The sequence below is a fragment of the Antedon mediterranea genome, chromosome 9, assembly GCF_964355755.1.
Source record: "Antedon mediterranea chromosome 9, ecAntMedi1.1, whole genome shotgun sequence".
Classification (NCBI taxonomy): domain Eukaryota; kingdom Metazoa; phylum Echinodermata; class Crinoidea; order Comatulida; family Antedonidae; genus Antedon; species Antedon mediterranea.
In genome coordinates, this window is record NC_092678.1 from 24,931,410 (window position 1) to 24,958,236 (window position 26,827).

General features: G+C 35.5%; 1 protein-coding gene across 2 annotated transcripts in view; it reads right to left on the minus strand.

Moving 5' to 3' along the window:
* Window positions 1–26,827, minus strand: part of LOC140059001 (E3 ubiquitin-protein ligase HUWE1-like) — a 56,362-nt gene that overhangs the window by 14,194 nt on the left and 15,341 nt on the right. Inside the window, exons 29-53 of one of the 2 annotated variants that reach the window (XM_072104807.1) lie at window positions 26,514–26,745; window positions 25,754–26,056; window positions 24,913–25,020; window positions 23,491–23,577; window positions 22,729–22,995; window positions 21,758–22,029; window positions 19,580–19,661; window positions 17,770–17,937; window positions 15,307–15,463; window positions 13,700–13,799; window positions 13,088–13,328; window positions 12,345–12,534; window positions 11,913–12,071; window positions 11,449–11,618; window positions 6,908–7,120; window positions 6,280–6,508; window positions 4,816–5,130; window positions 4,333–4,533; window positions 3,980–4,096; window positions 3,282–3,349; window positions 2,908–3,070; window positions 2,431–2,502; window positions 1,574–1,778; window positions 809–1,053; window positions 79–320 (exon numbers count right to left, since the gene is read on the minus strand). In XM_072104807.1, the coding sequence (XP_071960908.1) occupies window positions 79–320; window positions 809–1,053; window positions 1,574–1,778; window positions 2,431–2,502; window positions 2,908–3,070; window positions 3,282–3,349; window positions 3,980–4,096; window positions 4,333–4,533; window positions 4,816–5,130; window positions 6,280–6,508; window positions 6,908–7,120; window positions 11,449–11,618; window positions 11,913–12,071; window positions 12,345–12,534; window positions 13,088–13,328; window positions 13,700–13,799; window positions 15,307–15,463; window positions 17,770–17,937; window positions 19,580–19,661; window positions 21,758–22,029; window positions 22,729–22,995; window positions 23,491–23,577; window positions 24,913–25,020; window positions 25,754–26,056; window positions 26,514–26,745 (4,606 nt within the window). Of the gene's footprint in view, window positions 1–78; window positions 321–808; window positions 1,054–1,573; window positions 1,779–2,430; window positions 2,530–2,907; window positions 3,071–3,281; window positions 3,350–3,979; window positions 4,097–4,332; window positions 4,534–4,815; window positions 5,131–6,279; window positions 6,509–6,907; window positions 7,121–11,448; window positions 11,619–11,912; window positions 12,072–12,344; window positions 12,535–13,087; window positions 13,329–13,699; window positions 13,800–15,306; window positions 15,464–17,769; window positions 17,938–19,579; window positions 19,662–21,757; window positions 22,030–22,728; window positions 22,996–23,490; window positions 23,578–24,912; window positions 25,021–25,753; window positions 26,057–26,513; window positions 26,746–26,827 lie in introns of both variants that reach the window. The other variant, XM_072104806.1, reaches the window with a different exon arrangement.

The window sequence follows — 26,827 nt, forward strand, 5'->3', positions numbered from 1 at the left end:
AACAAGACATATGGCTTTTCAATAGTGCATAGTAGATTTTAGGATCAAAATAAAACAAAAGTATCGTTTTCCACTCACCTCCATGTTCTCGTCGTCCCTGGATGTGCCTCTTGCTTCATCGGTTGCCCCTCCTTCCGCTTGCTTCATCTCGCTGTCAGTCTTGGCAGCTTCCGCTTTCTTTTTTTCTTCTGCACGTTTTTTACTTTCTTCTGCTTTCTTCTTTTCTTCCTCTTCCTTCTGTTTTTTTCGTTTTTCTTTTCTCTCAGTTATTTCTACATCCTTATGTTTGTTCAAAACACTCAGAATTGATGGTTTCAGTACTGAAAATATGATAGAAATACAATTTTATTTTTTAAAATTAGTATCAAAGTTTTTCAAATATTTTTATTCTTAATTTATGTTAGTAAATTATTCTCTAATCACCAATTCCCAAATGAGAGATGCTCAGACTTTATAATTCACTTTTACTGTTGCACAGCCAAGAATCCAAGTGCCACTAAACAAGACACTTGGCTTTTCAAAAGTGCTTAAAGGCTAATTTACACAGACGAGCGATAACGGTAATAAAAATAGACTATGTTATTCCTTATGACCATGTACACACAACACGAAGCGGACGGTGGTTTTCTGCACATGATAGATACAGATTCTACGTAGGACTACCGCTCATCTGTGTAAATTGGCCTTAACATTTTAATGTTAATTTTAATGAATTTCTTTTATTCATAATACGAATATATATTTTAGTTAACAATAACTAATTGTCTTCCTTTCATATCTATTTTTCAAATTCATATCGACATAATACCTTGAACACAATCATGAACACTCTCTCCATCCAAAACACGAGATTCTTCTGCCCATCGACTCAGCGTAGAAGGTACCGATCCGCCTCCTCCGCTACTTATGCTGAAATCTTGGAAGAAATCATCCATCATACCATCTTGGGCATCTGATTGGTGAATATCGCTGACATAGACTCTAGTTTGAACGTTGCCTATTGTGTTGGTTGTCAACTGGAGTACATCGGCAGCGGTTGATGGGCCAAGCAATCTGAAAGGAAAAAAATCAGTGTTTAAAAAGAAACATTTTATATTGTTCTTTCAAGATTTGTAATATACCAATTTCTTTTTTATTTGTTCAAAGACAGTATTTGTAAGTAGGATCCTGCACTGAGTGTAGCACAATAAAGCCAAATCAGTAGTAAATTCCTACTTGGGTTAATCTAGCATTCTTCCCTTGATGAATAACCAATCAAAATAAGTCATTCATTTACACAGAGAATGCAAACATATTTAACAAAAAGTTTTCAAGTACTAACTAATTAATTATTTAACTGTGTTCAGAAATAAATGATTCCAAAAGATTTGTTCTTATATATTTCAACCTTCTGTTGCTAAGCTCATTGAGACTAAGGTTGTGCCTTGTAAGGAGCTTCTGTTGCTAAGCTCATTGAGACTAAGGTTGTGCCTTGTAAGGAGCTTCTGTTGCTAAGCTCATTGAGACTAAGGTTGTGCCTTGTAAGGAGCTTATGGGTGAAATATTGAATAACAAAAAAATAAATAAATCTTACCTTTGCAAAATAGCTGGTGGGTTGGGATGTCTTGAGCTTCCTGTGTTATAGACATGTATAGTGGTAGGAGCATGTCTATGAGTGCGCTGTCTACCTCCTCTATGCCCTCTACCAACGGTCTGAGTCAAGGTTGGATGATCAGCGTGACGTACAAGCAATGGGTGGCTACGAGACATAGTGCTTGGGGGCGGGGGAATTGATGGACCTAGAAAATAAACACATTTAGAAACGATTTAATTTATTTATAATCATGATGGTTAATAAGTAATGTTCAGCAAACTATAACATGACAACTGGATGATAATAGTATTTTAACTACTGTGGAGTAGTACACTAACTTATTTAAATTTTGTTTTCATTTCTTTATTCGAATTCAAAACAATATAACATTAAAAAACAGTACAGGAATTAATTCAGGGTAGCACAAAATAGTAACCAATGGTCAAACATATTTCCATTCTGGCCTTAGTATAATATGAAGTGCAAACATTTGACCAACATGACCAAACTATTATCATGTCTGTTCATTCATCGGCTAATAATCAGCAAATGTAGTGGAGCTGTAGCTTGGTGCTTGCCTTCCAATCCCATGGTCCGGGGTTCAATCCTGACCTAGTGCCATGTTGTAACTCACGACACTTTTAACTCCACTCCCTAAGCCAAACTTTATGACAAAGAAATGTGATGTGCCCATATATAGACATGATGATCAAACTAGTTTGATAGTGTAGACAGAGCTTTAGTTCATAAGTATGATAAATTATAAAATATTTGATCTATCCTATAATTGGCGAGTTATTCTCTGTTGGATGTGTATAAAATAAAAATTAAAATATCATGCATGACTGCACACCTACCTTGTACATCATTGGCGTTGACATCATCATGCATTGAGATTGGTAGCTGGTATGCACGCAGTGAACCTGGAACTTCAAAAATATTTTGAGAAAATGGATCTAAAGAGACAAAAAAATGTACGCAGGTAAACTTTAACACAAATAAACTTGGGAAAAAGACAAAATTGAATGTCTTGTATTTATGTAAAAAATTTAAGTTTAATTTCGCTTTCGCTTTTAATGTATTAATTTCAGCAACTTTTGTAGTAAATTAACGGTAAATTATCGGAGCTAAACTTCACAAAAAGACGTGAATTCACAGAAGAAAACAAAACATTAAACATTTTTTTAAAAATATGATTTTTGTTACATTCTAAATCATCTAACTACCTTGCTAAATAAATTATCCAGAACAAATTTAATAATTGAACTAAAGGGACATAAATTCACACAGAAAACATAGTGTTCATTTTCATCGTCTTCCTATGTCAGAATTACCTGAGGGAAACATTTCGTCCAACTGGAAAAATAGATTGCGATCATCTCCGACGCCCATATATGGGTCGTCCATCTCCTCATCATATTCATCATACTCGTCTGCCTCCATGTCAGAACCTTCCTCATCGTCCTCTTCTTCCTCCTCATCTTCATCATCAATATCCTGATCAATTTGAAACATAAAAAAAAAAATTAATAATCCATCTAAGAACATTTGATTCATTCATTCATCTATACTTTTATTCATCAACAGTTTTAATCATCAATAACTTTAACATCAATTGAATAATAAAGAAAATAAACTGTTGATAGGGCGACAAACTAGAAGTTAATGGACTTATTTGATAAAGTTTTAAAATAAACTTTCTCCTCACCTGTTGATCATCACTGTCTTCCGATTCTGTCTCAGGTCCGATATCATCATCCGCAACATCGTCATCAACTAGACAAAGTAAACAAAAATAGTTATAGTTAGTTGGCTAAACAATTGACTTTGTTTTATATACTTAGGCAAATTGCCAGGGACAACCATAAGCTTTCTTAAAGGTACATGCAAGATACTCTATGTAAGTCTCAATGAGTGAAGTTGATTTTTTTTGGTCACGAGGAAAAATCCGGACATCGGATAGGATTTGAACCCAGTATCTGAGTAACTCACTGCTCCACTAAAATAAAGGTTTTTAAATCAAATGTAAGTAAACCATTTTCAGACCATTAATTCTCAAAAGAGTGATAGTCAGACTTTATAATTCACTTTTAATATTGCACTGCCAAGAATCCAAAATGCCACTAAACAAGACATATGGCTTTTCAATAGTGCTTTTAAACAATCAAAAGTATTTTTATCAGATTGGTTAAATATCAATTCTGATTAAGCAACTGAAGCTCTTTCTACCCCATCAATCTATTTTGAAAAAAAAAGTGTGATATGCCCAAATATGGTAGTGATATGCCCAAATATGGTAGTGATATGACATCATCATGTCCATATATGGGCACATCAACATTTTTGTCAAACTAGTTTGATAGTGTAGAAAGATCTTTAAACATCTTTTCTTTTTTTAATACGTACCTACTGGTGTGTCATCTTCGTTGCTATGGTGACTAAACATCTCAGTATCAGCCAACGCTTGCTCAATGGCAACGTCGCCCTCATCCGCTATCGAGATCATCATTTCCTCTTGTGATTCTAATAAGAATATAAAAACAAATATAAATCGCAAAAAGTGATCAATAAGACTAGTGACCAATAAGATTGCTAATATTGACCAATATTAATTGCTACTATTGACCATTAAGATTGACCCAAAATGAAATGCACTAATCTGCATTAAAATTATTTTACATGTATTAATAATAAATTCATAAAACTGATGAAATACAAACAAAGACAAGATTGTAATAAAGTCATTTTATCATTATTACCTCCATGATAGCGTGGGCTAAGCCGCCTTGGGCTGGTTGCTATGAGTGTCTCTCCCAGGATTTCAGGGGCTGTAGTAGGACTTCTCTGCATCAATTCGTCCATCATCTGGTCAAAGGCAGCTTCTGCGTTTGATGTATCCTGCGTGTTTGGTTCTTGTGTTAGTAGATCTGACGGCTCGGTCTCATTCATTTCAAGCAAATCTAAAGTCAATGCATTAGTGAGAAAAATGATATCACATTCAGATATAGACATAGATTACAGTACGCTTGTTTGTCATAAATGTGAACATTGGCAAGGAAATGTAGAATGATCAGAAATAAATGGTAACAGTTAAAATATTAATCAGATATCGGGTGAGGTAGCTTCATTGATATTCTCAAACCTTAATGACATCATCATATATATATATATTGACACATTCCCATTGCACAAAATGGCTGTCATACTAAGTATATGGAAAACTACATTAAGAATGTACTTACTAGCTTGGTTGCGGTCAACCGCAGCCTGGCCATCAGTCCTTGCAGCCTTATTCTTGCCGCCAGCTTTTGTAGCTCCACTTGTTGGTTGGTTCACAATTCTAGACAGCGTCTCCAATGGCTTGAGAGCTGAGTTAACCGTGGCAGCTACGCTAGGGCTAGACAGATCCAGGTTGTGCATAATGCGAGCCAAGTCCGTGGCGAGGCCTTTACGCACCAGGATGCGGATGATGTTGTTCATTTGGTTCAGCTGCGGCGTGCGTGTGCTCTGGAAACCCCCTGATGGGGGGCACGCATCAATCATTACGCTAATTAATACTGTGTAATAAAAATAAATTTAATTTATTGCAGTAATAAATGTATTGTGTTCCATATAAAATAAATTTTATTTCATAAACATTTATTTCTATTAATGGTGCGAAGAAAATTAAAAATTGAATAAAGAAGTAACATACCATTAATAGAGGATTTTACAAAAAGTAAAACTTGTCATGTAAAACCCATGGACAAGACAAATACATATATATACAAAAAAACACTCTCCGTATGAGAATGACACAACATAGATCAGCTATCAAAATATTAAAGCTTGATCAACCTAGCCGAACATTTTAATTCAGCTGGTCACTCGATTGCAAATTTCAGAGTTATTGCAATAGACCACGATGTCAAATGGAGTGACAAAACTCGCAAATTACTACTTAAAACCACAAAACCTTTTGGACTTAACATTAGGAACATACTCGCAGATCGGTAAAATTATTCCATTGACTACCAAAATTTAAGTTTCAATATTAACCACCACTTTAGCTTTTTTATTTCCATTCCAAAATTGTTTATATCTCTACCAAGCTACCTTCTATGTTTTCTACTCTTATTCAGTCTCCACCCACCATTCAACACGCTGTTTCTATTGTTATATTTCTTTTATTCCTGTCCACCCAGGCAGCACTTGCCAACTCATATGCTATGACTTTATCCAAATTCCCTCACTTGCACTGATGAAGGGCTAGTGTTGCCCGAAAGCTCTGCTAACTTTTCTGGCTGTTTACTTTATCGTTTTGATTTAGCTTTTTGTTTTTTTGTTGTTTTTTTTTGTATCTCCATTGAGATCCAGCCACTGATACCCACAGCATTCTCATTTTTTCAGATAAGAAACAATATTAATCAGATATCGGGTGAGGTAGCATCATTGATGTTCTCAAACCTTAATGACATCATCATGTAAATATTTTTTAAAAATCTGTGATCTCTATAAATGGAACTAAATCATGTATCAAATATAAAACAATTTGAAATAACAATAATAAATCAATATGTCTACACTATCAAACTTTTTGTGACAAAAAAGTGTGATGTGCCCATATATGGACATGATTATGTCATATCACGACCAAATTTGGACAAATAACACATTTTTTGCGTCAACCTAGTTTGATAGTATATACAGAGCTTTAAACCACTTACTAGTTAATGCTTGTACTCTGCAGTGCTTCTCAGCACTCTCAGACAAAGCTAGTGCTCTAGACAGAGCAGCTTTCACCTCGTTCACCAGCAGATTCTGTGCTTCAGGGCTGTGGTTACTTGCTGCTAGTCTAGCTAATAGCACTCTTGCCAAAGGTGGGCAATCAGCATCCCCTGCTGTCTGGCACTGGGGCAGTAAATTGTCTAGAATGTAGCCTAGTACGGAACAATCCTATAATGCAAAATATATTGTTATTGCTATATACTCAAATTCATAATAAACAGGGAAAACTGTATTCTGAGAGAGTTGTATGGTGTAATGGTACAGGTATCGGACTAGCATATGAGAGACATGGGTTGAAGTCCTGTCTGTACCATAGTTTGACACTCATTGCCTCATCTTTCTGATGCGACGTAAAGGCGTTGGTCCTGTGTGCATACACTGCACAAGTGGATGATAAAGAACTACTTCTGGAAGAACAGGTAGTTTTATCCAATAGACCATTCCAAACAGTAGTTCAAAGAAGTGGACAGCATGTCAACTAAATGTCACTAAGGTGTTTCTGTATTATTTGGTTCAACAAAAAAATAATAATTTTCCAGTTATTAATAATTAAAATCAAAGAATTACCTGTTTAATAGTAACAGCCTGGTCAGTTGTCAATTGATATTGTGCAATCATCAACGCGCAGCCTGGGTAAGACTTGGCAAGTTCTGCTAACAGACGCAGCAGAGCTGACTTGGGTAGCAGTGGTTTAGCTTTGGTAGGTCTTGGTTTGATACTGGATGATGTAGTCTGTGATGACTCCGCGGTGCTCTCGGACTGAGAGGCGGATTCATTGTTCTGTCAATTTTTAATAAATTTACTTTAAGCGAGACAACCCATTATTAGTTACTAATGTAATATTATACTAGTATACTTTCATATACCCACTTCACATCGACTATCAAATCTCAAAAGCGGGATGCACACCAAACATAAATAAATAACAAATCCGTAAAAACAGTAGCTGATATAAATTACTTTATCATTTAAAACAGTTATAAGTAGGATCCTGCACTGAGTGTAGCACAATAAAGCCAAATCAGTAGTAAATTCCTACTTGGGTTAATCTAGCATTCTTTCCTTGATGAATAACCAATTAAAGTAAGTCATTCATTTACACAGAGAATGCCACAGAACAACTCTCATAATAGACTAGGCTATGAATGAGGTAGGTGCCACCCGGAGAGGTAGAAATTCTCATGTGACTTTTCTAGACCAGTTTTTTCTGGGGAATCCAAATATATTGGGTAAACGGGCTGTAACCTGAGAACTTTCGCGTGAGGGCGCTTTTTTAAAAATGGCTGCCAGTTACAGTAGACTATGATATCTTGGCAACCACTGGTCATAGAGAGGTGATTTTGGTGTCAAATTGTTCGGAATGTACATGTTCCTATTTGATGTAATAGAACATTTTGTCAGAAAATGGCCGGAAATACCTCTATTGACCTTTGACCCAATATCTAACAGATATCATATCTCCGTAACTACTCGACACAGAAAGTTGTAATTGGTGTCAAACTCTCCAGAATATAGATCTTTATATTCAGACTAATAGAACATTATCTGTAAAAATGACCGGAAATAACGTTACTGACCTTTGACCCAAAATGCAAGACATTTCTCCCATCTGATCACGTTAATCTTGTCAATTAATTCATTTTGTGCCAATTGGAGGTTGACATTCTCATATTATTTTCTGGACCAGTTTTTCATGTGCAATCCGAATATATGAGATAAATAAGCCATAACAAGGCCAAGAATTTAATTCTTTTACTACATATACATGCTTCCCTTTAGTGTTTCAAACTGTATGTCGTGTATTAACTTCAAGATCGCTCACATCACTGCAATCTGAAAAGTCTTCATATTCATTATGTGTAAACAGTTCCTGGACAACAGTGGGCATCACTGTCTCAATCCATTTAGGCTCCATTTGTTCGTTCCATCCATTGTGTGTACTGTTGTTGACAAAATCATTGACGTCTGCTGATTGCCATTCTTTAGTAATGAAGTGTGCTCTAAGTATATGAAACTCAAGGGTCTGCTGACATAGTGGCAGTAATTATATATCTGTAATCTTATTGTGTCTGGAAAACTTTCTGTTGAAGATATCATATCTTGCTTGATTTACACTTTTCCCCTTCACTCCATACAATAGTGAAACATACTCTTCAAATTCCTCATACAACTCTTTTGATGGAACATCTGAGACTCCAAGGTTGCAGAATGTGTCAACAAATTTTGCTTTTGATTCCAGAAGCTTCCAGCAGGTACGTTTTCCTTTCCGAAAGAAAGCGGAGTTATAATCGTTACCTGTGAAAGCATGGAATCCAATAAGGGATGATTTCTGCGCTTTTGTTAAATCAATGTCACTCAATTTCAGTACCTTTCGGTATTTCCCAGTGTTTGTATCAATAATTACCCTCTGCCCAATATCTATGAAATGAGATAGTGCAATGACTGGAATATCAATGTCTCCAGAATGGGAACGAATTATTGCTACGCCTTGATTGTTATCTGTTAAAGCATGCTTTGCATGCAGGATGACTTTCGTGTAGGCTTCTTCTTCCGGCTACTATTAAGCTCCGGAACCAATACAACATCTCAGTTAGTAACGTAGATGTATTCTTTGTACGATGAAAAGTAGATAACATCATTCCTCATATCTGTTAGAATGCTTTCTTTCTTTGACACTAGTACACAGCGAATAAGCTCAATCAATTTGGTCTTGTTCTCGCCGTTGGCAAGGAAATTGTTGAAATCACGGGCCAACTTTGATATTATTGAGCTTACAATTACTTTTGGTGCAATACCGCGTATGTTTCTCTCAACAGACTTAATGCTTTTTGGCAGGTATGCATCGGTAACAATATCAACACGCTTGTATCCTTTAGGGATGCTGTTGAAAACCTTTGCTACAAGATCCTCGTACGTATCAGGGTAAGATGTAAATGTTCTGATTAATGCCATCAAGTCAACAACATAGGCAATGACAGTAGCCTTTGCTGGCAGTGCCCGACCAGGATCTATAACATCTGTTGAACTTTCGATGAGAATTTCCATTAGGACACTTTTCTGAGTTGTTCGTCTTGTCCCATCTGCATTAGCAAGGCTTAGCGGACAGGGGTAAATGGATACTCAAAGGCTTTCTTAAAGTCAATTATTCTACCATGCTTTGTTGAGGTGGTAAGAAGCTTTCCTAAAACATCCCGATTAGCTTATATTACTCTTACTTTCCCATTTGCCTTGATTTCGAGTTTCTTCCCACTATTCGAAAATAAAGTGAGATGATGTTATGGATCCTGGTCGAGCACTGCGAGAAACAGACGCGGTATTGCACCAAAAGTAATTGTAAGCTCAAAAATATCAAAGTTGCCCCGTGATTTTAACAATTTCCTTGCCAACGGCAAAAACAAGACCAGATTGATTGAGCTTATTCGCTGTGTACTAGTGTCAAAGAAAGAAAGCATTCTAACAGATACGAGGAGTGATGTTATCTACTTTTCATCGTACAAAGAATGCATCTACGTTACTAACTGAGATGTTGTATTGGTTCCGGAGCTTAATAGTAGCCAAGAAGAAGCCGACACGAAAGTCATCCTGCATGCAAAGCATGCTTTAACAAATAACAATCAAGGCGTAGTAATAATTCGTTCCCATTCTGGAGACTTTGACATTCCAGTCATTTCACTATCTCATTTCATAGGGTGATGGGCAGAGGGTAATTATTGATACAAACACTGGGAAATACCGAAATGTACTGAAATTGAGTGACATTGATTTAACAAAAGCGCAGAAATCATCCCTTATTGGATTCCATGCTTTCACATGTAACGAGTATAACTCCGCTTTCGTTCGGAAAGGAAAACGTACCTGCTGGAAGCTTCTGGAATCCAAAGCAAAATGTGTTGACACATTCTGCAACCTTGGAGTGTCAGATGTTCCATCAAAAGAGTTGTATGAGGAACTTGAAGAGTATGTTTCACCATTGTATGGAGTGAAGGGGAAAAGTGTAAATCAAGCAAGATATGATATCTTCAACAGAAAGTTTTCCAGACACAACAAGATTACAGATATATCATTACTGCCACTATGTCAGCAGACCCTTGAGTTTCATATACTTAGAGCAAACTTCATTACTAAAGAATGGCAATCAGCCGACGTCAATGATTTTGTCAACAACAGTACACACAATGGATGGAACGAACAAATGGAGCCTAAATGGATTGAGACAGTGATGCCCACTGATGTCCAGGAACTGTTTACACATAATGAATATGAAGACTTTTCAGATTGCAGTGATGTGAGCGATCTTGAAGATTAATACACGACATACAGACTGAAACACTAAAGGGAAGCATGTATGTAGTAAAAGAATTAAATTCTTGGCCTTGTTATGGCTTATTTATCTCATATTACTCGGATTGCACATGAAAAACTGGTCAAGAAAATAATATGAGAATGTCAACCTCCAATTGGCACAAAATGAATTAATTGACAGGATTAACGTGATCAGATAGGAGAAATGTCTTGCATTTTGGGTCAAAGGTCAGTAACGTTATTTCCGGTCATTTTTACAGATAATGTTCTATTAGTTTGAATATAAACATCTATATTCTGGAGAGTTTGACACCAATTACAACTTTCTGTGTCCAGTAGTTACGGAGATATGATATCTGTTAGATATTGGGTCAAAGGTCAATAGAAGTATTTCCGGCCATTTTCTGACAAAATGTTCTATTACATCAAATAGGAACATGTACATTCCAAACAATTTGACACCAAAATCAACTCTCTATGACCAGTGGTTGCCAAGATATCATAGTCTACTGTAACTGGCAGCCATTTTGAAAAAAGCGCCCTCACGCGAAAGTTCTCAGGTTACAGCCCGTTTACCCAATATATTTGGATTCCCCAGAAAAAACTGGTCTAGAAAAGTTATATGAGAATTTCTACCTCTCCGGGTGGCACCTACCTCATTCATAGCCTAGTCTATAAAGAAAAAAATGTGATGCGTCCGTATATGGACATAATGATGTCATACCACTATCATATTTAGGCACATCACACTTTTTTTTTGTCAAACTAGTTTGATAGTGTAGACAGAGCTTTAGAAATAGACTGACCTCTTCATCTAGGGAAGCAGACTCTGTACAGCTGTCTAACCTCTGTACCAATGGTGGCCGTTCAGTTTGAGCATATTGACGCAGAAATTCATCGCCTATCTCTCGTAACCCTAGGCCAGCAGATTCCATCTCTTGTAGGGGCATTCGTGGCATGACGGTTGCCTCCGATTCTGCAAAACAAGTTTACAACCAATCAAATTTGTCTCATGGAATGTAATTTGTGTTGGAAAACATAAACAATTAAATTATTTTAAACTGCTGTAAGTAGGATCCTGCACTGAGTGTAGCACAATAAAGCCAAATCAGTAGTAAATTCCTACTTGGGTTAATCTAGCATTCTTCCCTTGATGAATAACCAATCATAATAAGTCATTCATTTACACAGAGAATGCCACAGAACATCTCTAATAAAGTTATTTGTACAGGTAATATTATAGAGTGATTAGAATATCATAGATCATTACCTTCTTTGGGTTCTTCAGGCTCTACTAATGCATTCAGTATATCACAGAGAACCTGCTTAATTGGTCCCTCTAAGGCTGGTGGTGTATAACTCTTTGGTGTAGAGGATTTCACTATCTGTGCAACATTTGGACCATTGTACCGTGACTCATCATCTTCACCTGTCAAATATGCAAATCAGTGAGGGTATTTTGTTAATGTATACAGTAAAGGTACTTAGAATAAAATATTCAGGAATATAAATAAGTTTGAAAGGTTAGATTTTTTTATTTCTTTTATTTTGGGCAAATACTGTAAATCCCTAGAAATAAAAATCTATAAAATATAAGTATATAATCAACTTTCCCCAATACCAGACCCATTTAATAATAATAATAGTGCTTTACAAACAAAAATGATGGGTATGAATAAAACAATTGGTGGACTGTACTTGCCTCTTTTTGGTGGTGGTGGAAGTGCAATCCTTAAACTGTTCCTGGCACATTCTAAGAACATGGCTTCATTTCTGCAAGCTGCTGGTCCCAAGACTCTCAACACAAAATGTAACTCTCTTGATCCTATGCTACCAGCACCAACACCACAAGATGAACTACCAACACCATGGTTAGCAGTGGTTGACACAACCTGAAACAATGGTAAGTAATTATTTTGAATTTTCCATTTTTTTAAAATGTTATCACATTTCTTATTCATCATATAAATTATTATAAATATGTAAGTAGGATCCTGCACTGAGTATAGCACAATAAAGCCAAATCAGTAGTAAATTCCTACTTGGGTTAATCTAGCATTCTTCCCTTGATGAATAACCAATTAATATAAGTCATTCATTTACACAGAGAATGCTACAAATGTTATTTAAACTTTACTTTATTATAAGCAATGTTGGGTCCAGCCTTAAACACAAGTATCACAATCAGTGGCGTCACGTAGAGACCGGAGGCCCCTGGTTTAGGAACTCCAAGTGGCCCTTCAAAGCCGGAAGCCTTGGGCATTTATAGCCTTTTCAACATATTTTAATGCCTGTTTTTTCCTCTATGCACTGCTCATGGGGCCCCTTAAGCTCTGAGGCCCCTGGCCGTTACGCCTATGATCACAATCAATGACTGCTGGTCATAGAAATAACGTCACTCAATCTAACTTCAAAACACTAGGGTAAAACATAGTTGATAAATACCTCATCAATAGTATGTTTCAGTACGTTAGGCTCTTCCATTATATGTCTAAGCATCAAGGTGATGAGGGATAAAGCACCATTGAATACTGATAGCTGGGTTAGGCTTAGCAACATCTTAGCCCCGCCAAGTTCAGCAAACTGCAAGGCATAGTGGTGTTGTCTGGTGAGGCGGAGGGACAGTCGTAGAACAGCGTGTAGCGTGTCGGGCTCTACTGGAATACTTATCAATCTAACACAGGTCCTAAAATGGACAATACAAAAATAACTCCTGGAATTTATTTCTGAAGGTAGGGGAATGAACTGTTAGGAGCTCATTGTACTAAGCCTCGGCATTATGTGGTAGGGTGGCCGGTTTCTTTCCACGCCGCCTTATCCTCCCCAGTATTTAAACCAGGTACTCTCATTTACAGCTGAGTAGACTGAGAGTTGTCGGGAATTGAACTAGAGTCTCTATGATAATACTACAGCACTACAGCAATAACATTGTGTAATGTAATGTTTAGTTTTTGAAATACACACATATTTACTCAATATCCTTCATTAATGTTAAATAACTAGACTGGTTTATAAGCATAACAAGTTAACTATTTATCTATTAGTAGATTGACATACCTTAATAGTAGCGTAATTTGATCAGCCACCAGACCGTCTATCATTACAACCTTAGCTGCCTCAATATCTGTGCTAGCTTTTGATTCAGTGTATTTTGCACCTAAATCAAATAGAAAAACAATTTTCGTTTGTAAAAACAGTAATCAGGGCATCATTTATAAGGAGCGCCTGCGCGACCGCGCTCCTCCGCGCTCCTCAACAGGCTTCGAGGAGAGCAATTTATCGCGCTCCTTAATTTTCAAAATAGAGCCTAGCTTTTGACAGTGTTGATTTTTCTGTCAAGAGGCCTAAAAACACGTGGATTTTTAAAAGTTAAAACCAATCTAGGCCTAGGCTAATAATATATAAGCTAAGTTATAAAGCTACAAGCCTAATGGCAGTCCCTCGTTTTTAAGGATCGCGAGCGCGATCGCAATCAACAACCTTCGAAAAGGAGAGCAATTCATCGCGCTCCATCTCACAGTGCGATGTACCAACAAAGGGGATTCCCCTGCCTGCGCGCATTCGATTCAAGGGCGAGTTTACTTCATCGCCTCATAGTGCAACCAGTACGGTGTCATAGAAACACCTCCTTTACAGGAAGATCATGTCCCAACCAATAATTTTTCCCTTTATGTTTTTATGGAACGAGTTAATAAAATATATTTAATTTTAAAAGGAAACATTAATATAGGAGGGCCTAAATATAATGTTTATTATTTAAAAAAGCTTAGCTGCTGGTTGCTTTAATTATGTCATTTTGAAGATGGATTATTTCTTCGAAAGTTCTAACCAATTTTGGTCACTCAAATCCTCCTCAAAACACGTGCTGACGTGTGACGTCAGCATCTTCTAGAAGCTCTCTCAGCCCTCCCCTATTATTGTGCGTGCGCCCATGTGTGACACATGTAAACACGATCAAATATCTTTCTTAATTATTTTAAAATGACACTTTGTAACTTATTATCAATATTTTAATGGCTGTTGCATGTTAGAATTGTATAATTTATGAATTGCAGGTAAATACTTTTCAGGTTTTCTGTCTGATTTCTAGGCCAACAAGCTAGGCTAGAAAAGCTAGGCTAAAGGCATATAGTTGGCCAGGACAGGATTCTCCAGGCTCCTGAAACCCAATCTACCCAGGCAGGCCATAAAAAAAAAATTGGCTTGAGTTTTTTTACTGTAGAATAATACGATCCCCACGGAAAATATTGTGTGTGTAAAGGTGGGTGTGGGGGATTTTAGGGGAGAGGTACAGTATACATTTGTTGATATTTGAGGAGAGCGATTTAAAATTTTTGCAAGGAGAGCGAATTGCTCTCCTCGGTGATTTGAGGAGAGCGATTTGTTGCTCTCCTGGGTTTTGCATACGTGATGCCCTGAGTAATGTCAGGAGTAAAAGACTTATGATATCGTGTTTCTCGTTCTTGTTACGCATAGAATCCTGCAAAACTGTGTAGACAAATCAAATGAAAAAGCATGTCGCAATGTCTCTGCATGCCCATAATGAATGAATGCGAACGTTATTGCAAATTCCCTGTTGAATCAGCTTTTTATCTGTCGCAGTGCACTGTCCAAAAGTGCGTTTCTAATTGTGTAATTTCTAGGCTAATCTAAGTTAATGATACCTTTTAAAAATGCAGATTTCTTTGACTCTTTTGGAGTAGCTTCCTTTTTATCTTTTTCTTTTGAAGTTGCTTCTTTTTTGTCGGATTCACTCTTTTCATCTTTTTTGTCTGGTAACGCTAACATAATTGGCCTTCTGTTTCCAGTTTCCTCATTCACCTAACAGTTATAAGAAAATGATTTAAAATGGATTAATTATTTGAGTTAAGGCTCGCCCAACAGAAGATGTTTACCAACATCTTTCAGGGCCTTTGCCTTCATTTTCTGAAACATATTTTTATAATTCTGTACAATCCGGTTTCTTGTTTTCCTATGTATTCAGATTTTGTAAATAAATGTTTATTTGAATTAAAAAAAATTAACATAAATAAAAGCTTTCTAGTTGTGTTGTACTAAAATAATGTATATTGTAAGTAGGATCCTGCACTGAGTGTAGCACAATCAAAACCAAATCAGTAGTAAATTCCTACTTGGGTTAATCTAGCATTCTTCCCTTGATGAATAACCAATCAAAATAAGCCATTCATTTACACAGAGAATGCATCTATATATAAATTTACGTAAGGGCAAAATTCGGTAAATCGCGCCTTACTTCTAGAATTTTTACTCGATGGTATGTAAAGTTGGTTCGTACTTTCGGTACTGATTTTAACCACCTGATGTAACCCTGTTTACTAATTAAATTAAGTTAGATAATTAGTTATTGACGATTAAAACGAATTTAGGTTCAAAGATTTGCCCCAAATAGGGGTGTTTTCCGATCGTGGTATACACTGTCTAATGGATGTCCATCTTGAAAAATACCCGCCACAAAAATGCGAGGAGGCTTCGCATTTTTCTATCTCCTCCTACGATAATTGTTTTTAATAGCTGAAAACCGGTTGAACAGTTCGAGTACAGCATCATAATGTTGAAGACAGGCCGATTTTCTTTAAAAAATACTATTTTGATACATTTAATATACGTTTTTACAAATGTATTGATTTGTGATGAATGGAACATTCCAAATTATTTGGTTTAACCATACAGGTATAGATTTAGATTTATGGGCCTCCTTGGAGAATAAACATAAATAGTATTGCAATGCTGTACAATACTGTTAAGGTATTAACCACTTTTGATCGCAATTTGAATCGCAAATGTCTTACTGTGAGTGTTGGTACTGTTAGATGTAATATAAAAATATATACAAATAAACTTTATTACTGTGAGTGTGGGTAGGCCCTACTGTTAGATTATAAACATATAATATACAAATAAACATTCCAAATTATTTGGTTTAACCATAGAGGTATAGATTTAGATTTATGGGCCCCCTTGGAGAATAAACATAAATAGTATTGCAATGCTGTACAATACTGTTAAGGTATTAACCACTTTTGATCGCAATTTGAATCGCAAATTTCTTACTGTGAGTGTTGGTACTGTTAGATGTAATATAAAAATATATACAAATAAACTTTATTACTGTGAGTGTGGGTAGGCCCTACTGTTAGATTATAAACATATAATATACAAATAAATAAACGTTATTACTGACAGTTGCTTCTCAACGTTTGTATTAATTAATAATTTAAAAATATATAAACGTCGTAGTGGTGTATCGTTACATGTACTTTACTATTTCAATCGACTATGACAGTGAGAGTTTTAACAAAGTACCGTATTAAATCGTAAATGTTTTACTGTATTTAGTGGTATATTATTTATAGGCCTATAAAACATTAAAAACAATATTTCGTTACTGAGTGGATAAGAATATATTTTAAAATGTTTCCTCTTTGTACCTATCTTCTTCCCCCATCCCTCAACCCTTAATGTTACATACAAAACACAAATTGGGTTTGTTTAAATGAGTCCAAATAAAAAAATTTGTTTCTCTCTCGGAAGTAATTCCCAGGGTGCTAATTTTGGTTGACTACATAAATCATTGTGTATATTTATTCGTTTCTGTAAACGACAATGTATTATAGTCCTGCGGTACGTACATTTGAAATCTCCATTTTTTTCTCGCTGGAAATACTGTGTATTCGAGAACCATCTGTGGGCACGACCTAGATGGTACGCGAGCGAAGCGAGCGTGCCATCTAGTTTTTATATAATAAACATTATGTAAGATATAAAGTGTTTATAGTTTAGCTTTTATTTTCAACCTGTTATTGGTGTTTTACACTGTTGGTTTGATATAAAGAATAAAGTTTAGAAACAAATCGGATTCTCAGTGTAGAATCTCCACATGACAGTTTTTGCCCAGTATCGTAGGCAAATGATGATACAGAAGCTTATGTGACATCACATGTGACAAATTAATACAGCTGTTCAAACTCTGGATTCTTCCTTACCTGAACAAATCAAAATAACCTAAATTATCAATGCTGTATTTCCATATATGACCAGTATCGTAAGCAAATCCTATGATACAGAATCACATGTTACAGGTGTTCAAACTCTGGATATTTTCTTACCTGAACAAAGTTGTTGTAATGCACGATATATTTCCTTCTTCCGGCCGCAAAGCGTATACTTGTTTTGCCGCTGTAATAGGCCTCATCTATCGTTTTGTTGTTACTGTTGCTATAGTTACACCAACGTCCCATTGTATCATCAAACCACTTCCATGTATGCGATGAAACCTTTTAAAAAAGTGACATTAATATCATTAAATGACAAATTATCAATATCATTATGACAAATTATCAATATCATTAAATGACTAATTATCAATATCATTAAATGACAAATTATCAATATCAATAAATGACAAATTATTAATATCAATAAATGACAAATTATTAATATCATTAAATGACAAATTATTAATATCATTAAATGACTAATTATCAATATCATTAAATGACAAATTATCAGTATCATTAAATGACTAATTATCAATATCATTAAATGACTAATTATCAATATCATTAAATGACAAATTATCAATATCATTAAATGACAAATTATTAATATCATTAAATGACAAATTATCAATATCATTAAATGACAAATTATCAGTATCATTAAATGACAAATTATCAATATCATTAAATGACAAATTATCAGTATCATTAAATGACAAATTATTAATATCATTAAATGACTAATTATCAATATCATTAAATGACTAATTATCAATATCATTAAATGACAAATTATCAATATCATTAAATGACAAATTATCAATATCATTAAATGACTAATTATCAATATCATTAAATGACAAATTATCAATATCATTAAATGACTAATTATCAATATCATTAAATGACAAATTATCAATATCATTAAATGACTAATTATCAATATCATTAAATGACAAATTATCAGTATCATTAAATGACAAATTATCAGTATCATTAAATGACTAATTATCAATATCATTAAATGACTAATTATCAATATCATTAAATGACAAATTATCAATATCATTAAATGACAAATTATCAATATCATTAAATGACAAATTATCAATATCATTAAATGACAAATTATCAATATCATTAAATGACAAATTATCAATATCATTAAATGACTAATTATCAATATCATTAAATGACAAATTATCAATATCATTAAATGACTAATTATCAATATCATTAAATGACAAATTATCAGTATCATTAAATGACAAATTATCAGTATCATTAAATGACTAATTATCAATATCATTAAATGACTAATTATCAATATCATTAAATGACAAATTATCAATATCATTAAATGACAAATTATCAATATCATTAAATGACAAATTATCAATATCATTAAATGACTAATTATCAATATCATTAAATGACTAATTATCAATATCATTAAATGACTAATTATCAGTATCATTAAATGACAAATTATCAATATCATTAAATGACAAATTATCAGTATCATTAAATGACTAATTATCAATATCATTAAATGACTAATTATCAATATCATTAAATGACAAATTATCAGTATCATTAAATGACTAATTATCAATATCATTAAATGACTAATTATCAATATCATTAAATGACTAATTATCAATATCATTAAATGACAAATTATCAATATCATTAAATGACAAATTATCAATATCATTAAATGACTAATTATCAGTATCATTAAATGACAAATTATCAGTATCATTAAATGACAAATTATCAATATCATTAAATGACAAATTATCAGTATCATTAAATGACTAATTATCAGTATCATTAAATGACAAATTATTATCATTATTAATATCATTAAATGAAAAATTTAATCATCTTTAATGGATGTTTGGGAATAAATTACCTTAAGACTCTGTAACCTCCTTTTTGATGAAATTGATGCTTTTTCAAATAGGTCAATTAGCAACAGCAACGGTGCCAACCACCTTAAAAAAAAGAGGAAATATGTAGTTACATCTACACACCAACATTATATGGCTACACACCAACATTAGATGGCTACACACCAACATTAGATGGCTACACACCAACATTAGATGGCTACACACAAACATTAGATGGCTACACACCAACATTAGATGGCTACACACCAACATTAGATGGCTACACACCAACATTAGATGGCTACACACCAACATTAGATGGCTACACACCAACATTAGATGGCTACACACCAACATTAGATGGCTACACACCAACATTAGATGGCTACACACCAACATTAGATGGCTACACACCAACATTAGATGGCTACACACCAACATTAGATGGCTACACACCAACATTAGATGGCTACACACCAACATTAGATGGCTACACACCAACATTAGATGGCTACACACACCAACATTAGATGGCTACACACACCAACATTAGATGGCTACACACACCAACATTAGATGGCTACACACCAACATTAGATGGCTACACACCAACATTAGATGGCTACACACCAACATTAGATGGCTACACACCAACATTAGATGGCTACACACCAACATTAGATGGCTACACACCAACATTAGATGGCTACACACACCAACATTAGATGGCTACACACACCAACATTAGATGGCTACACACCAACATTAGATGGCTACACACCAACATTAGATGGCTACACACCAACATTAGATGGCTACACACCAACATTAGATGGCTACACACCAACATTAGATGGCTACACACCAACATTAGATGGCTACACACCAACATCAGAAGGCTACACACCAACATCAGATGGCTACACACCAACATTAGATGGCTACACACCAACATTAGATGGCTACACACCAACATCAGATGGCTACACACCAACATCAGATGGCTACACACCAACATCAGATGGCTACACACCAACATCAGATGGCTACACACCAACATCAGATGGCTACACACCAACATTAGAAGGCTACACACCAACATTAGATGGCTACACACCAACATCAGATGGCTACACACCAACATCAGAAGGCTACACACCAACATCAGATGGCTACACACCAACATCAGATGGCTACACACCAACATTAGATGGCTACACACCAACATCAGATGGCTACACACCAACATCAGATGGCTACACACCAACATTAGATGGCTACACACCAACATTAGATGGCTACACACCAACATTAGATGGCTACACACCAACATTAGATGGCTACACACCAACATCAGATGGCTACACACCAACATCAGATGGCTACACACCAACATCAGATGGCTACACACCAACATTAGATGGCTACACACCAACATTAGATGGCTACACACCAACATTAGATGGCTACACACCAACATCAGATGGCTACACACCAACATCAGAAGGCTACACACCAACATCAGATGGCTACACACCAACATCAGATGGCTACACACCAACATCAGATGGCTACACACCAACATCAGATGGCTACACACCAACATTAGATGGCTACACACCAACATTAGATGGCTACACACCAACATTAGATGGCTACACACCAACATTAGATGGCTACACACCAACATTAGATGGCTACACACCAACATTAGATGGCTACACACCAACATTAGATGGCTACACACCAACATTAGATGGCTACACACCAACATTAGATGGCTACACACCAACATTATATGGCTACACACCAACATTAGATGGCTACACACCAACATTAGATGGCTACACACCAACATTAGATGGCTACACACCAACATTAGATGGCTACACACCAACATTAGATGGCTACACACCAACATTAGATGGCTACACACCAACATTAGATGGCTACACACACCAACATTAGATGGCTACACACCAACATTAGATGGCTACACACCAACATTAGATGGCTACACACCAACATTAGATGGCTACACACCAACATTAGATGGCTACACACCAACATTAGATGGCTACACACCAACATTCATTGAAATATGATCTAATGTAAATAGAAACAACCTTTCTGAGCTTTATTTTGAGATGAGTCCGAGTTTGAACAGCCAGTACCAAGCCAGAATACCGTTTACTTACTTTGGTGTAGTGGGCGTAGTAGCCGCACACAGACACTGTTGCACTGAATCTAGCAACTGAACCAACACATCCATTACTCCTGACTCTTGCATAGTCTTAGCACAAGCCTCTCTCATCTCCTCAAAGAGCAACGTAAAGAGGAGCACACGTGAGGCTAGTTTGCTTGCGGCTGGCCTAGTAGTCACTTCTTGAGCCCATTCATCAATGGACATCGTAGATGAGGATGTTAAAGGTGCAGCGATCTTTAGTAAATCTGTAGCACATTCTATAACCTAAGAAATATATATAAGTTATTATTATGCACCACCTATTCACCAGTCTGTGCCTATCGTTTCTTTATTCCAATCAACTCAGGCAACTCATTATATTCTTATTTCTCTCTCAATAGGCCTAGGAATAGTGTTTTCACAAAAAAAAAAATGCCATTTCTTTCTGGCTTTTTATGTTATTGTTTTCTTAGCTTTCTGCTTATTTTATTTGTATCTTCATTGACTTTTAGATAAAGTTCAAAAGACATTTATTTGTTTAACAAATTTATAGATAGGAAATGTACTGAGTAGGTAGCCAGACTCTTTGACTTGAAGATATACAGTATTATAATAATAGTTTTCAATATAAAAATTCAGATTTATACAACATATATATAACATCTTTATTGTACAATTCATGATGTATATTGTAAGTAGGATCCTGCACTGAGTGTAGCACAATAAAGCAAAATCAGTAGTAAATTCCTACTTGGGTTAATCTAGCATTCTTCCCTTGATGAATAACCAATTAATATAAGTCATTCATTTACACAGAGAATGCCACACATTTGAACAAGGAACCAAGCAAGGTAAGTGAGTTGATCGATCACAATCAACAATTTGGATTATCCATCGCGCCATGATTCGTCAAATTATTTGCGGAACAATTATGTTATTGCTTTGCCACAAATGTTGAGAAATAGCTTATGCGTGACAACATACCTGTTGTATAAAACTCTTAAGCATCGAGTCCCGCCACTCTGCACCATCTCTATGATAAGCTACTACTAACAAGTCACAAATACGATATACCGTGTCTGGTAATTCATCCAAAAGTTGTAAACATCCTGGCAACATTTGCTTTACAAATCCGTCTAATAAAGTCTTATCAATCGGTTCCTCTTCTCGTAACTTCTCCTTTTCTTCTTTTGCTTTTAATTCTTCTTGTTTCTTTTTTTCTTCCTCTGCTTTCTTTTTCTCATCGTCATCCTAGAAGTAAGAACATTATTGTAAATAAAATTGATAGGTGACATCAGACTGAAACTAACAACAGCTTACTTGAGAAAGTAAAAGGTGTTTGCGAAAGTAGTAGATCCCTGGAGTTGCCCCAAGTTTTGGGATGTGAGCCCAAGCTAAATTTGTTCAGAATTTATCACTTCCAACCCTTTGTTCTATAAAGTTGGTCACCTATTGGCTGGTCCTTTACTAGTAGGAAGTACTATATTTTTTGTACTTATTTATTTCCTCATATTGGATCAATAAAACAAGGAAATACTTAATTCTTTAGATCCAATTCTCTTTATTCTTTTTCTTTTCTGTCATTCCGATATTACGCTTACCATAATTTGTTTCCATAATTTTTGTTACTGTGTTAAAGTCTACTGTACACTTTTTCCTTTCAAATCTTTGGTTAATATAGATTTCTTCTAGATCCAATTGGAATGATTTAAATAAATTTTGAAGTAAATTGTGACAATTACTTACAGAACCATCCATAAAGATGTTGTCACAAAGGGACATTGCAATAGCTCGTCTCATCTGATCTTCTTCCGACAGATCCATCATCAGATTCTATTGAAAATTAAGATTGAAAGTTACTAGGTCAATGGTCACTAATTCATAATTAGATGGGTGCCCAACTGGATGGAAAGTTACCAGGTCAAAGGTCACTAATTCATAATTAGATGGGTGCCAAACTGGATGGAAAGTTACCAGGCAAAGGAATTACCTACCTGATTGGGTATGTGAGGTTTCTAATGTGTAATCTTTTAAGAAAAAATCTGAGATGTATCTTTCTCCAAAACTCTGTAATTTTCTATATATATGTCGTTTGTAAATTAGGCCAAATAAAAAAATATACTTGTTAAGCGTCACACCCTCATAAATTTTCAGGGGCGGGGGGACGTTTTTGTTTTGTTTTTTTTTTTACTTTTTATGGAGGTATATTTTTGAGCGTTGGACGTTTTGGCCCACTTTTTTTAGGACGAAACGTCAAACTTTTAAAATGCGAAACAGAACAAAATTGCTATGTATGTATGAAATATTATTGCCCATGACAAAATTGAGTTTTGTATTGTTTATATCCAGATGTAATTAAAACATTAAATTTAATTGCCACCAAGCGAAATTGTAGGCCCTAGGCTAACTAATCCGTCCAAGCTCCTACCCCGCCTCACTCATCGGCCATCCGCGTCTCTCGCTCGACTCATCTATCCAGGAAATTCCCTATCCGTATCGCGAGAAGCATGATTTGGTCTCAATAATACTAAATAGTGGGCTGATTTATAGTTTGAAAACAGCTTACGGCATTTCGTAAGTGAATTTTTATTCAACGTATGTATTCATTCTTCTTTGATGTATCCTTTGCCAATTGCTGTGTAAATCAGTATTTAAAGTTGTGATGCAAAAAGTGTATGTAATTATTCTACAGGTAAACCAGAACCCATCGCCCAACAGGACCTCGTGGTGTGCCGATCTCGAGCGCGAGATCATCATAAACAAAATTGGTAGAGTCCATTATGTATGGGGTGTTTCCTATTTACGAACCTATAAAAAAACGCGCTTCGACCACTGTGTAGGCAAAATATTTATTTCGTTAAATCCCTAAATTGATAATCGCGTATTCTGTAATCACGTGACTGATGATGTAATCCTCAGCGACGTACTAAATGCACATGATTTAATGTGTTGGGGAAAAAGCTTGCTGTTTACCACATTACATGATTCACGGTGCTATTCGCGTTTCCTTGACGTAAATCGGCGGCGTTTAAATGATCATATTTTTGAACAGTGATTTGGTCTGTGGGAAAAGTGCTATACAAACAACTACAATAACAACAATAATAATAATAATACGGCCCTTTAAAAAAATGACAAGAAAAGTTGTATTCTTTTTCAAGGGATTACCTGTATTCTAGGTGCGTGAGTCAAAGCCCACTCTGTCGCTGCTTCTACAGACGACGTGTGGTTTAAAGCGTCAACAGCGTGTTCTCTTGTGAACCCCATGTCTAGTAGCTACAATCACAGAAAAATGGATTTAAATTAATGGTAGGTTTGGACATTGTAGATGAAGATGTTAAATTAAAGGTGCCTTAATCCTTAAGCTCTGTCTACACTATCAAACTTTATGAAAATGCGATGTGCCCATATATGGACATGACATATCAGTATCACAACTTTTCTTTGTCAAACTAGTTTGATAGTGTAGACAGAGCTTTAGTCATCATTTACGATTCCTTTTCACCAGAATTAGCGATCATTCTATAATATACTCACTGAATCGCAATTAGAAAACAGAAATAGATACGAGGAACATCAAAGGGGAAATGATAGGTTGGGAGACAATTGAATGTATTTCAGTATGCAAGCCTGTAGTCTTAAGAATAAGGTACAGAAAATCACATACAAAAAGTTAATGTAGCATTGTTATTCATCCTCATTAGCTGTGAATAGGCAGCTTACAAGGGGAACTACAATGCATATTTGATAGTGCTACCTTAGTAAATCTGTAGCGCATTCTATAACATAATATAAATTATTATTATGCACCCCCTATTTACTAGTCTGTGCCTCTTTTGTTTCTTGATTCCAATCAGGCAGGCAGCTGTTACTTATTTCCCTTACTCACATTAGCCTTAGCCCAAATATTTCATGAGGAGCACCTCAATCTTCTTGGGACTAGCATCTGCTGTGCAAGGTCAATGCACTTAATGATAAAGTATGTTAAATTTGAAAACAATCTTCTAACCTGTTGTATATGATCAGCATTTAATTCTGCCCGTCTACCCACTCTACTCAAAACACCAGAGCCTAGGAGAGCAGCTGCTGTTGGAAGGCTACTGCTACGAATACCAAATGGAAGGCTTGCTGCATCGGATGATGTTCCAGCTTGGGCAACTTGAGGGTTTTTCTCTTTTTCACGCTCCTCTCGTACTCGTGTCTCCCCTCGTAAAATGTGGCATAAAATGGCTAGCATACTTTCGGACATCCTTCCTCCATACGTTTTTAGTGGCTTGCGATTCCATAAGTTCATAACAGCAGTATACGCAGCCTAGCAACAACAACAATATTACTAATAATAATAATTAACATTCTTTATTTGAATCTACAGGGCTGAAAATTATGGGTATCTTGGTTTTGTTTATTTTCCACTCTTCAAATGAATTTAAACACAAGTATAAAATGTATATGGGTGGATGGAGGTCACAATAAGTGCATTGAACTCTAAGTTTTCACATTTTGACATTATAATGTATTTTGTAAGTAGGATCCTGCACCGAGTGTAGCACAATAAAGCCAAATCAGTAGTAAATTCCTACTTGGTTTAATCTAGCATTCTTCCCTTGATGAATAACCAATCATAATAAGCCATTCATTTACACAGAGAATGCTACACATTTGGACAATATAAATGAATAATATGTTACTATTGCTTTAAATCAATTTACTGAAATATTATTTTAAAGTAAAAAACAATGGATAAATAAAGCAGAAAATTGTAAACGTACCTTATGTACTTTGATGAGGTATTGTACTGGACTAAACGGTACAAATGACGGTGTGGTTGATTTGTTTGGTAGTGTGTGAGGTGAGTCCAACACCGCTGGTGTGCTAACCATCTTTTCTACCAGCATCAACCAAGCGTCTAGGAACTCTCCGGTTCCATCTGGTAAGTCTTGGTGCTCTAAACCCTCACAGGTTGGTACTCTTCCTCCCATTGATAATGCCCAGTCAAATGTTCTGAAATAAAAACAACGTGTCATTGCCTGGAAGCCGACTATGTGTTGCAAATTTTCAATAAATTATTTAACTCCTCCAAATA